Genomic DNA, 13,586 nt, shown 5'->3' with positions numbered 1-13,586 from the left:
AGTTATCATGCAACTAAACCATCCTATCACCAACTAGAGCGGTCCTGATCTACCATCTACCTCATTGGAGACCTTGGACTATCTTTAATCAGACGTTACTGAAATTTATCTTGCACTGAATGCTATTCCCTTTATCCTGAATCTGTACACAGTGGATGGCTTGATTGTAATCATGTACAGTCTCTCTGCTAACTGGATAGCACGCAACAAAAAACATTTCACTGTACCACAGTACACGTGACAATAATAAACAATACTACACCATCTCTAAATATAGTTTCATAAATATAACATACCATCATAAACTGAACTCTAGCAGGTTAGCTTTCTGCTCATTCTCAGCTGATTGGTTTTAAAAGATGAAGCTCATAACCTTACCACCTCTGGTAGATTGACTAGATATGTCCCAGCCTCCCCTGCACTATGCCATCCAACCACCCAGATCCCTCACCTTCATCTGAACTCGGAGTCCCGCCGATAGACTTCTCCAGTCTCTCCGTCCACATTGTTCGATTATTCTTTGATTATTCTGTATTTTTATTTTTATTTCTATATTGCACTATACTACGGACTGACGCTAAACTGCATTTCGTTGTACCCATACTCGTATTTGTGCAATTACATTAAAGTTGAATTGAATTGAATTGAATCCCTCGAAGATCACAAAAGCACCATGATTTAGTTTAGATAAGGAAGGAACTGCAGATGTTGGTTTACACCGAAGATAGACAAAAAATGTTTGAGTAACTCAGCGGGACAGGCAGCAGTCCGAAGAAGGGTCTCGACCAGAAACATCACCCATTCCTTCTAACCAGAATTGCTGCCTGTCCCGTTGAGTTACTCCAGCATTTTGTGTCTATCTTTAATTTAGTTTAGTTTATTGTCACACGCACCGAGGTACAGTGAAAAACCTTTATTACGTACTAACCAGTCAGCAGAAAGACTATACATAATTACAATTGTGCCGTCCACAGTGTGCAGATACATCATAAAGTGATCAAGGACCCAAGCAGTCTTTCCAAGTGCGGCAGAGGTTCACCTGCACCTCCTCCAACCTCATCTATTACATCCGCTGCTCTAGGTGTGAGCTGCTCTATATCGGTGAGACCCAGCGTAGACTTGGCGATCGCTTCGCCCAACACCTCCGCTCGGTCCGCATTAACCAACCTGATCGCCCGGTGACTCAGCACTTCAACTCCCCCTCCCATTCTGAATCCGACCTTTCTGTCCTGGGCCTCCTCCATGGCCAGAGTGAGGACCACTGTAAATTGGAGGAGCAGCACATCATATTTCGCTTGGGCAATTTACACCCCAGCAGTATGAACACTGACTTATCTAATTTCAGGTAGTCCCTGCTTTCTCCTTCCCTTCTCAGCTCTCCCTCAGCCCACTGCCTCCGCATCTTCCTTTCTTCTTCCCCCCCCCCTCACCACCCCCCTCCCATCAGTCTGAAGTAAGGTCTCGCCCAAAACGTTGCCTATTTCCTTCGCTCCATAGATGCTGCCTCACCCGCTGAGTTTCTCCAGCATTTTTATCTACCTTCGATTTTCCAGCATCTGCAGTTCCTTCTTAAACATGATAAAGTGAATATTGTTTAGTGCAAGACAAAGTCCAGTAAAATAAGATTAAAGATAGTCCAAGGGCATCCAATGAGGTAGATAGTTGCTCAGGGGCACTCTCTAGTTGTGGCAGGATGGTTCAGTTGATGAGTCTGAAGAAGGGTCTCAACCCAAAACGTCACCTATTCCTTCGTTCCATAGATGCTGCCTCACCCGCTGAGTTTCTCCAGCATTTCTGTCTACCTTCAGTTGCCTGATAGCCGCTGGGAAGAAACTGTCCCTGAATTTGGAGGTGTGCGTTTTCACGCTTCTGTACCTCTTGCCTGATGGGAGAGGGGAGAAGAGGGAATGGCCGAGGTGAGACTTGTCCTTGATTATGTTGGTGGCCTTGCCGAGGCAACGTGAAATGTAGATGGAGTTGATGGAAGGGAGGTTGGTCTGTGTGATGGTCTGGGCTGCATCGACAATTCTCTACAATTTCTTGTGGTCTTGGAGGGAGCTTTTCCCAAACTATACTGTGAAGCATCCCAAGGATACCGTTACCTCTCGGAATTACAAACTGTAGTAAGTTTTGAAGTAATTTACTCAAAAAAAAATTCTTCACACCCATCATCCCTCTTCTTGTTGAACCACTGCCCTGATTTTGAAGTCAGGAACAGTTAAGTCCTGATTCAAACATAATAATTCCTTCACGGCCTTCTATTTGAACACATAGTGTACCACTCTAACTCGAAAGCCTGACCTTCGAGGTCATAATTTCTAACAATCATCCTTACAAAATCAGCGTCTTATCCCTCTCCATTTCTTAGAAAATGCTTTTATCTGATCGTTTAAAGTAGGGCATATACAGTTTCTTGCATTAGTAACCAGAGTAAATAGGAAAAACACCAGCACAATAGTGATGGTGAACAACCTTTGTTAAAATGCACCTTCCTTTTGAAACCTCGTAACACAAAACGTGAAACAGGAAACACCCGGAATACCTACAATTACAGTCCAGACGCACAATGAATGAAACACTGCACAAATAACTGCTGTTAAACAAGTTCAAAATCAAAAGCTTGCTAAACTAACCTATGGTCTGCCAGGGTGCGTGTTTAAAAGTGCTGGAGGCAATGTTGCAGTAAGTACAAAAGTCAATGGCACGTCGACATTATATAAATCCCTGCTACAAATGGAACATTTCCAACAGTGTTAAATTGTGGCAGGGTTAAACAAGAGAGTGAGTGGAGTGCCATTGTTGACAATAAACAAGCCTTGCAAAGCCAGACTTGGAGTCTGCAACACTTCTCAAAGCATCAAGTGTGTAGGAAGGAACAGCAGATGCTGGTTTAAACCGAAGATAGACACAAAAAGCTGGAGTAACTCAGATGCTGCCTGACCCGCTGAGTTACTCCAGCATTTTGCGCCTCTCTTCCTAGCAAAGTCAAAGTTGGGAAGTACCTGTCCTTCAACGGGCCCTTCTTCAGTCCCAATTCGTAGATCTCCACCTCGGTCAGGGGGATGCCCTTGCAGGACTTGACGGGGTAAATGAAGATCCTGGAGATTTCGGCCACTTTGACCAGTTCGTGCTGCTCTCGACTTGCTCGGAACATTGCCCACAGATGCCTGGCTCCGAGGAATCCCAGCCCCAGGCCGGCGGCTGCTCCCAGCCCAGCTGCCAGAGCCAGCACAGTCCGCCTGGTGTTCATCGTCCCCCCTAGCCCTGCTAAGCGATCCATGGCCTCGCAGGCAGCGGGTCCGGTCCGGTCAGGTCAGCTCAGCTCAGCTCACCGGCTCCGGGCTACGTTCTATCTGCCGGGGTTCCCCGCACAGCTCCCGGTGCTACAGCGCTCGCTCTGTTGCCTGTGGATGGATATTTAAAGCCGGTCGGCTGGCGGGGCGTCAGGTTTCGCAACACTTCAAATGTTCACTGACTGACTGCCTGCCTGACTGACTGACTCCTTCTTTACTGCTACTGCCCCTTGCAGAGCCGGAGAGCGCATCAAAACATCCAGCCGGCTGTGTTTGCAGCAACCCCTCTTCTGGGATCCAATTCCAAGGTCCTTCTATTGGCAAAGATCCAAAGCTGCAAGCAGTTTCTGAGAAACTACCAGGAATCCTTGTGGCTTTCAGTAATCTACAGGAAACATGACGCGTCCTGCCACTGGGGTCGCCGACGATGGGGATGCAAAAAAAAAACAGCTTGTTATTGTCGCAATTGTTGTTAACAGAGGGAAAAAATCTGGAAGACAAAAGGTCCTGTCCCACTGCGGGGACGTAATCTGCAGTTCAGAAGAGTTTGCGCTCGCCACAAACTCGCAGCATGGTCGACACGTGGTCTTAGGAGGTCTATGGGTTCTTCATGCTGGAGAGAAGTCCCCGCATACTCGCCGCCCCAGTTTGGTCCAGGAGTATTTTTTAGCATGCTGAAAATTGTCCGCAAGTAAAAATTGGTCAGCATGGAAAAAAATCTATTTGTTTAAGAAGGAACTGCAGATGCTGGAAAATCAAAGGTACACAAAAATGCTGGAGAAACTCAGCGGGTGCAGCACCATCTATGGAGCGAAGGAAATAAGTCGAAGTAGGTCGTAGTAGGTCAGCATGTTATTCGTAGGTAATCAAAGCAATCAAAGGTAATCGAAGGTAGTCAAAGGTAGTCGTTGATAGTGTTAGTGTTTCCGGTCTACGACCACTGCCTGTCGAGGCTTTAATCTAGAAACTAGGAACTGCAGGTGCTGGTTTACAAGAAATAAAGGCACAATGTGTTGGAGTAACTCAGCGAGTCAGGCAGCATCCCTGTAAAACATAAAGAAAGACATAAAATGCTGGAGTAACAATAGAAGAGGCAGCATCTCAGGGGAGAAGGAATGGGTGACGTTTCGGGTCGAGACCCTTCTTCAGACCCGAAGCGTCACCTATTCCTTTTCTCCAGAGATGCTGCCTGTCCGGCTGAGTTGCTCAAGCATTTTGTGTCTATCTTCGGTGTAAACCAGCATCTGCAGTTCCTTCTTACTCAGATTCAGATTAGAGTATTGCCTTATCCACAAGAGTGCAATGAAGATAATTGTTGATATGAAGCTCATAGAGAACACAGTATACATTCAGCAATGATAAATACAATAAATATTGTTTAATATTGTATTGTTTATATTAAATACATGTGCAAAACAGAAGAATAGTGCAACACAGTATAACAATCTGAAATAGTGCAAAAAATACTTAATAAAATTACAACTCTGACGGTCACCAATGTTGAGGGTCAGGGTGGAGAATATGTTACGACCAATTCTAACTGACAGGTTAGCTGGTCAGGAAGTCCAGAGGCCATTGGCAGATGGAAGGAGCAGAAGGTTAGGGATAGGTTTAATGGGTATGATGTTGAAGGTTAAGCTGTAGTCAACGAATTGCATCCTGACATAGGTGTTGTTATTGTCAACGTAATCCAAAACTGAATGTAGTGCTAGAGAGATGGCATCCTCCAGAGACTCCAGTTTTAATCTGCAATTTGAGAAGGAGAAGGTTAAATCGGAAGTGTCAGTGATGCAGTTGAACAAAGGGGACTATGAAGGCATGAGAGGGGAGCTGGCCAAGATAGACTGGAAAGGGATCCGAGCAGGAATGATGGTGGAACAGCAATGGCAGGAATTTCTGGGCATAGTCCGAAAGACACAGAGGAAGAAAAGGAAGAAAGATTCTAAGGAGAGTAGGAGGCAACTGTGGCTAACAAGAGAAGTTAGGGATAGAATAAAACTAAAAGAAAAGATGTATAACACAGCAAAGAGTAGCCGGAAGACAGAGGATTGGGAAACTTTCATAGGACAACAGAAGGAAACAAAATGGGCAATAAGGCTGAAAAGATGAAGTACGAGGGGAAGCTGGCCAGGAATGTAAAGAAGGACAGTAAAAGCTTCTTTAGATATGTTAAGGGAAAAAGAATAGCAAAGTCAAATGTGGGTCCCTTGAAGGCAGACACAGGTGAAATTATTATGGGGAACAAGGAAATGGCAGAAGAGTTGAACAGGTACTTCGGATCTGTCTTCACTAAGGAAGACACAAACAATCTCCCAGAAGTACTGGATGACAGACAATCTAAGGGGTTAGAGGAACTGAAATAACTCTTAATTAGGCGAGAAATAGTATTCAGTAGGCTAATGGGACTGAAGGATGATAAATCCCCTGGGCCTGATGGGCTGCATTGGCGATAATTTTCCAATGTTCAATAAATTCAGGATCAGTTCCTGTGGATTGGAGGATAGCTAATGTTATCCCACTTTTCAAGAAAGGAGCGAGAGAGAAAACAGGGAATTACAGACCAGTTAGCCTGACCGGTGGTGGGAAAGATGCTGGTCAATTATTAAAGAGGTAATAATGGGGTATTTGGATAGCAGTAAAATAATTAGTCCAAGTCAACATGGATTTATGAAAGGGAAATCATGCTTGACTAATCTTCTGGAATTTTTTGAGGATGTGACAAGTAAAATGGATGAAGGGGTGCCAGTGGATGTAGTGTAACTAGACTTTCAGAAAGCATTTGATAAGGTCCCGCACGGGAGACTGGTGACTAAAATTAGAGCACATGGTATTGGGGATAGGGTGTTGACATGGATAGAAAATTGATGGGCAGAGTAGGAGTGAACGGGTCCTTTTCAGAATGGCAGGCAGTGGCGAGTGGAGTGCTGCAAGGCTCGGTGTTGGGGCCGCAACTGTTTACCATATATATTAATGATTTAGAAGAGGGAATTAGGAGCAACACTAGCAAGTTTGCGGATGACACAAAGCTGGGTGGCAGTGTGAACTGTGAAGAGGATGTTAGGAGGTTGCAGGGTGACCTGGACAGGTTGAGGAGTGAGTGGGCAGATGCGTGGCAGATGCGGTATAATATAGATAAATGTGAGATTATCCACTTTGGTGGCAAAAACAAGGGGGCAGATTATTATCTCAATGGGATTAGATTAGGTAAGGGGGAGGTACAGCGAGACCTGGGTGTCCTGAAAGTTGGAGTGCAGGTACAGTAGGCAGTGAAGAAAGTTAATGGAATGTTGGCCTTCATAACAAGAGGATTTCAGTATAGGAGTAGAGAGATTCTTCTGCAGTTGTATAGGGCTCTGGTAGGACCACATTTGGAGCATTGTGTACAGTTTTGCTCTCCTAATTTGAGGAAGGACATCCTTGTGATTGAGGCAGTGCAGCGTAGATTCATGAGATTGATCCCTGGAATGGTGGGACTGTCATATGATGAAAGATTGAAAAGACTAGGCTTGTATTCACTGGAGTTTAGAAGGATGAGGGGGTATATCTTATAGAAAGGTATAAAATTATGAAAGGACTGGACAAGCTACATGCAGGAAAAATGTTCCCAATGTTTGGCGAGTCCAGAACGAGGGGCCACAATCTTAGAATAAAGGGGAGGCCATTTAAGACTGAGGTGAGAAAAAACCTTTTCACCCAGAGAGTTGTGAACTTGTGGAATTCCCTGCCACAGAGGGCAATGGAGGCCAAATCACTGGATGGATTTAAGAGAGAGTTAGATAGAGCTCTAGGGGCTAGTGGAATCAAGGGATATGGGGAGAAGGCAGGCACGGGTTATTGATTGGGGACGATCAGCCATGATAACAACGAATGGCGGTGCTGGCTCGAAGGGCCGAATGGCCTCCCCTGCACCTATTTTCTATGTTTCTATTACTTCTTTTTCCTGTACACAGTTTGCCAGGAGCCTAGATTATTTCATTTAGTTTAGCTTGGTTTAGAGACAGCGCGGAAACAGGCCCTTCGGCCCACCGAGTCTGCACCAACCAGTGATCCCAGCATATTAACACTATCCTACACACACTAGAGACTATTTTTTACACTTATAACAAGCCAAATAATCTACAAACCTGTACAGGAAGATCTCTGAGAAAACCCACGCAGGTCACGGGGAGAACATACAAACTCCGTACAGACAGCACCCGTAATCAGGATCGAACCCGGGCCTCTGGTGCTGCAAGCTCTGTAAGGCAGCAACTCTACTGCTGTGCCATTGTGCCACCTTATTGTGTGGAAAACTGGTGCAGATATGGGCCATTACCAGTCTTCCAAACCACTTCATTATGGTTGATGTTAGAGTCAGTCTGAAACGTATCTTTATTTTTCTTGGGGAGGTTTCCTTGAAGCAGATGAGGCTGTAGCTTTCCAATGGTGTTGCAATGATTGTGCTGCAGGCTTTCAGTGTGAGTATCATTGTGCATGGAAATTGCAGTATGTGGTTATTGCTGTAACACCTGGAACCACCAGAAAAATAATCAGTCTACCCAAAATGATCCACAAGGGATCTCAATGCCACGACTCTATGTAAGACTCCATGGTCTCTCCAAAAACAATTCCAGAATACGTGGGATAGAAGTTGTCCAACAAAGCAGTTGTAACTAGTTCTAAATGACCTGACAAGGAAAACTGATTCAGACCCAACGAAAGATCAAACATAAGCTGACAAGGTCTGTGCAGAAGTATTGGTAATATTTTGCTTGTGACAGGAAATTTAAACAATTACATTCAAACTTCAAGCATTTTCTACTGATCAGTCACATCAGTCCAAAGTTAGTATTAAGTCACCAAGAGTTCAAAGTTCATTTAACTGAAATCACTTATGATTCAACTAGGCGTAAATTGTCCATGTGAAACTTTCCACTTCCCACAAGATTAGTTGTTTAATATTTATTTGATGCACTATCACACTGCAGTATACAAAAATGAGGATAACACATGAATATTTGATTGGTTTAGACTAATACTCTGCTGCTAAAGGGGAGCAAAGAGAAAATGATGCACAGGATGTGGTGACCTTCAGATGAACAAATAGTTCAATTGGAGATTGTTTCATCATTATTTGTAGAACCCGGCTTGGTCAAAAATGATGTTAGCTTCATCAACATACCAAAAGTATATAACCACATTTATAACCACAGTCTGAAAGCCGAGAAGAAGAATCCAAACAGTATGGATGTTTTCTACATGACTTTTTGAACTTGTCATTTTATTTCCATAAAATTGAATCAGCAGTAAGCTGTCGAAAAGACAGGGAATACATCCATATTGTATCGTCTATTGGCAAGGCAAAGTATTTTCTTTATGGATCATTTGAAGTATTGCAAATAAACTCACCATGTTTTTATTCTATTTGAATTCATTTTAATTAACGTAGCATCATTTGCATTAAAGTTTCTAAATGTTCATGACTTTTGCTAACAAAATAATTTCTGTTTAAAAGCTTTGTTGTAGATAAGTTTTAAAATGGGGCCGAGACATCAGGAAAGTGTAAAGCTTTGTTTTCAAGTTTAGGAATTCCGACATATTAACTGGGGCCGGTTTTGGGTTGTCAGTTGAAATTTGTCACGATTTCCGTAAAGATGTATATTTTCAAATTAGAAACCTGAATATACATACATCTGAATGTTTGTATACTGTAAAGTTCAACAATGTTTTGAAGATTCATAGAGTTTCCAAAGATTTTCTTTGTGTTTGGGCATTAAACTACCTCCCTAAATGGGCCCTATCCTTGCTGCAAACATCTGGCTGCTTTCCCCTGTTGGAAGTTGCTTCATATTTGGCAGATATATAAATAGACTAGATCTTTCTGAAAAGAGAAGGCAGGATATTTTCTGAGATTTTGCAAGCTGGGTTACTGATCAAATTTACTTAACCTCGGGATATAAATCGGACAAATCTAAAATTTGAATAGTATTCCCAGCACATCACTGGCTTGCCCCTGTTGTCATTTAGTAAAGGGAAACATTAGCATAAAGTTGAACTTCTAAATGCAAACTATTTCACCACAGCATCACGCACCTCACTTTATCTAATTTGAAGGTTTTTTATCACATCCACATGAAATGGTTTTCAGTTTTGGAGAAAATGGGAATGAAATTAAAGAGTCTATCCTGAACATTTACATATCAGCATAAAGCTTATTCCAATCTCTTTGGCAGAATTATTTCTTACTGATAACTGTCATAGTCTTTGCCTATTTCAGAATGGGCTTCTGTTTGTTATCGCATAAAGAGCAGTTTTTTTGGGAAAAAGATGAGTGGAGGTTAGTCAGACAGAGGACATGGGCCTGGCAATGCTGCAATACCAAATACACAGGCATAGTTATATCTACCTCCATTTGCAAAGGTTTCAGACATTGTGGGTTGAAGGGCCTGGTCTTGTGCTGTACTGTTCATGTTCTAATGAATGATGACAGAATGGCTTAATTTTAAGACCATCCTCATCCCAACATTATTTGGACCAGAAAGGTGCAACAAAGAAGCTATCGCCATGATACCTGTGTGATTTCTCGGAATATAAGGTGAACATCTGAATAATAAGGTGCTGCCACGCGCCAGAACACTGTGTTTACACTGTCACAGAGGTGTTTTACATACCTGAATTTAGCCCATTGTGTCCGTATTAGTCTCAAAACAAAGAGCTGTTGGGACTAATTCCCCTTCGCCACTCTGAGTCTATAGACTCATAAATGTATTGGGGATTTCTGCCTTCATTAGTCTCTCAAAGAGTCAATCTTCTCAACTAATTGAAGCCTGGACATCTCCCTTGAGTTTCTGCTGCATATATGAGACCAATATTTGCTTCACTTACATTACCTGTCATTATTACCCAAATGTACTTGGATAGTGTTCTGCATGGTCCTAACACATTGCATCACCTCACTTGTATTGAGCAATACCCTGCCTGGTATGGTTTAAAACATGTTCTTTTAACAGCTGGTGTTAGGTTCACATCAAAGATTATGCAGCGTGATATTGTGAGAGGTTAACCATCATGTGCACATTTGCATTTCTGAAGAAGGGTCTTGACCCGAAATGTCACCCATTCTTTCTCTCCAGGAATGCTGCCTGTCCCACTGAGTTACTCCAGCATTTTGTGTCTATCGTCGATTTAAACCAGCATCTGCAGTTCTCTCCTGCACATTTGTGCACAGATGTGTCACAGTCTGCCCTCTCCTTATTCTCATCCACTTCACCTCCATTTTTCCACCGTCCCTCCTTCTCCTCACCTGCCTGCCTGCCACTCCCCTCTCATCAGCCCAACTCTCCTCACCTGTTGCACTCAGTTGCCTCTGATCACCTATTAACCCGGTATATAGATTCTCCTCACCGTTCACACAGTGCCAGATTGTTCTCAGCATTCATGCAAGACTCTCCAGCGATTTCCCGACTGACTGCACAGATTCGAACCTGCCTGCCCCTGACCATTCCGTCCTGTCGTCTTCCCGGATATCACCTCAGCCTTCTGTCCCCGACCACGGCCTTCGTCCCGTACCTCCTGGTTTCTGTCTGCCTCTCTCCTGGGCTGTTTGGTGTATCCCTGCAACGGCTCCTCGACTTCCTGCCTGGCTTCGACTCTCCTTTCGTCTGTCCCTCGCTGGTTTGTTTGCATCATGTGTTGGATCTCCTGGTTACCGGACCTTTCGCTACCCTGACTACGTCTCCTGCCTGCCCCTCTTCGGAACCCTCGCTCAATCCTGAGCCTCTGTGTGAGTACGGTGTACCCATTCCTGTGTTTCTACTCTGTGCTGCTATTGGGTCCAAGCTATACCCGTTACACAAATGCATCATCTTAGCTCAATTCTGCTGCCCTGACCTGGAATGCCTGTTCATAAAATGCCATTCCTTTTCTCTATTGAGGGAATTCACCTCTGTCATTTGGTCAGCGGTCTACATTTGACCCCCTAGCCAATGTCGAGATGGCAATGGGCGAATGATACTCGGTCGTCAACTCTCTCTAGACTCCAAACCCTTTTGCCCTGTTCCTCATCATCAGTCATTTCAATCAAGCCAACTTCACCAAAATACCATCAGAATGTCCCCTGCTTCACGTGGGGTGTTAACGCTGCCACAGCAGTAGAGTTTCTGCCTTAGAGTGTCAGAGACCGGGTTCGATTCTGACGACAGGTGCTGTCCGTATGGAGTTTATACATCCTCCTTGTGACCACTAGGGTTTTCTCCGGGTGCTCCGGTTTCCTCCCACATTCCATAGATGCACAGGTTTGTTGGTTAATTGATTTCCGTAAATTGTAAATTGTTCCTGGTGTGTAGGACGGCGTTAGTGTATTGGGTGATCACTGGTCTGCACAAATTCAGTGGGCCGAAGGCCCTGTTTCCATGCAGTATCTTTCAAGTGTAAAATAAAGTTAAGTCGAAAGTCTGTCCATCACCCCATCTCTTGCTTCCATTTCGGCCGGTCTAATCATTTGTCAATGTTGCTTCTGTCAGCCCAGTTCATCACAGGCTTAATATTTTCTTCCATCCAGTCCATCCTTATGCTGCGTTGCATCGGGAAAGCTGGAAGTATTGTCAAGGATCCCTATCACCCCAGCCATTTCATTTACTCTCTTCTACTATCTGAGTTAGAAGGGTGAAAGCTCAGACATCTGGACTTGATAATAGCTCCTTCCCCATTATTACCAGCCTCCTGAATCAATCATCTCTTTCACATCCCATGCCACATGGTGTACTTTAATATTCTTTTGCGCTATTCAGATTTGCATGACAATCTTGCATCACTCTGCCGCTTGTCATTGCATTTCTTACCGCATTTGGTATTTCTGTCTGTGTACTGTTTAGTCTCTGACCTTCATGTGAACACGGAATTTTATCAATTGTAATATATTCTTGCGTATGAAAATAAACTAACTAATCTCATCTCACCAATGACATTCAATGCAAGGCTTTCAAGGGGAAATGCAAATGCTGTTGTGAGGGAAGGAATACTTGCTCTAAAATGCACCAAATTTCAAGGAAATCATAGGTGCTGTTAGTGAACAACTGGAACAGACTAATGCAGAGAGTTTATTGCAGGTTGGAATTCTTGTGCAATGTATTAATGAAGGAATGAGTGGGAAGGAACTGCAGATGCTGGTTTACACCGAAGTTAGGCACAAAATGCTGGAGTAACTCGACGGGTCAGGCAGCATCTCTGGAGAGATGTTTCAGGTCGAAACCTTTCTTCAGACTGAAGGTTGGCGAGAGGGAAACTCGAAGTATGAAAAGGTACAAAGAACAAATGAAGATTTGGGTTTGATTTGTTCTTTTCATACCTTTCATTCATTTGTTCTCTGTAACTTTTCATACCTCTAGTTTCCCCTCTCCCCCGACAGTTTGATGAAGGGTCTTGACCCAAAACGTCACCTATTCCTTTTCTCCAGTGGTGCTGCCTGACCCACCGAGTTACTCCAGCATTTTGTGTCTATCTTCTATTACTGAAGGAATCTACATACTGTAACACTTGTGGGTCACCAGTGCTACTTAAGATATTTGCTCATTGTAATATGGTTGTTCTACAGCAACCATGTTCCCAGGCACCTCTCCTTGTGAGCTTACTGTCCAAAGAATATCTAGCTTTTCTGCTCAACTTCCAATGCTGTAGCTGTGAACTACTAGAGACTAGACGGAAACTTTACTTTCCCTGATCTTTTGTGGATGAAGTAATATCAAACATGATAATTTCTTGCTCCTTAAAATGTATCCTGATATCTACAAACTTATTCCCATTTCTGAGGGATAGGGAACATCACAAATGTTAAAATGATGCTCACTTGGACATTATAACAAGCTCCAGACATCCATTTGGTGTAACATGGGTTACGCTTCATTTCTGCTCAGGATTAAAGGTATCAGATATTCACAAGTTTTTTCAGCAACTGGTCATGGCTCCTTTCCCAATGCTGTGATCCATGGTAATCTCCCTTTAGACTGTCAGGTAATTTCATGCTCATTGTGCATGCAGGGTCCCGACTCGAAATGTTGAGCATCTCTTTGTTTCCACAAATAATGCTTGACCTGCTGTGTTCCCCCAGTACTTTTGCATATTTACATTTTACATCCAACAAATACTCAAGTACTCAATTAAATAGGGAACCTAACTGAAGTTTGAACTCAGGATTAGATGAAAAGTTATACTTTATAATTTACGAACCTATCTCCAATGAAGTATTATTAATAAATTATTCCATTCTTCTTTATCATGCCTTTTGTTTTTTTTTCTTTCTCTCTTACTCTCTATCTA

At 43.3% G+C, this 13,586-nt stretch overlaps 1 protein-coding gene across 1 annotated transcript in view; it reads right to left on the bottom strand.

The window, feature by feature from the left end:
* marc1 (mitochondrial amidoxime reducing component 1) overlaps window positions 1–3,683 on the bottom strand; it is a 39,883-nt gene extending 36,200 nt beyond the window's left edge. The window contains exon 1 of the mRNA XM_055639792.1: window positions 3,003–3,683. Coding sequence (XP_055495767.1) covers window positions 3,003–3,280 — 278 coding nt within the window. The 5' untranslated portion in view covers window positions 3,281–3,683. The remainder of the gene's footprint in view (window positions 1–3,002) is intronic.
* Between the last annotated feature and the right edge of the window lie 9,903 nt (window positions 3,684–13,586).

Source organism: Leucoraja erinacea, chromosome 8 (genome assembly GCF_028641065.1).
Source record: "Leucoraja erinacea ecotype New England chromosome 8, Leri_hhj_1, whole genome shotgun sequence".
Taxonomy (NCBI): domain Eukaryota; kingdom Metazoa; phylum Chordata; class Chondrichthyes; order Rajiformes; family Rajidae; genus Leucoraja; species Leucoraja erinaceus.
Note: the sequence above shows the minus strand (reverse complement) of the source record. Positions and strands in the feature narration are given on the sequence as shown.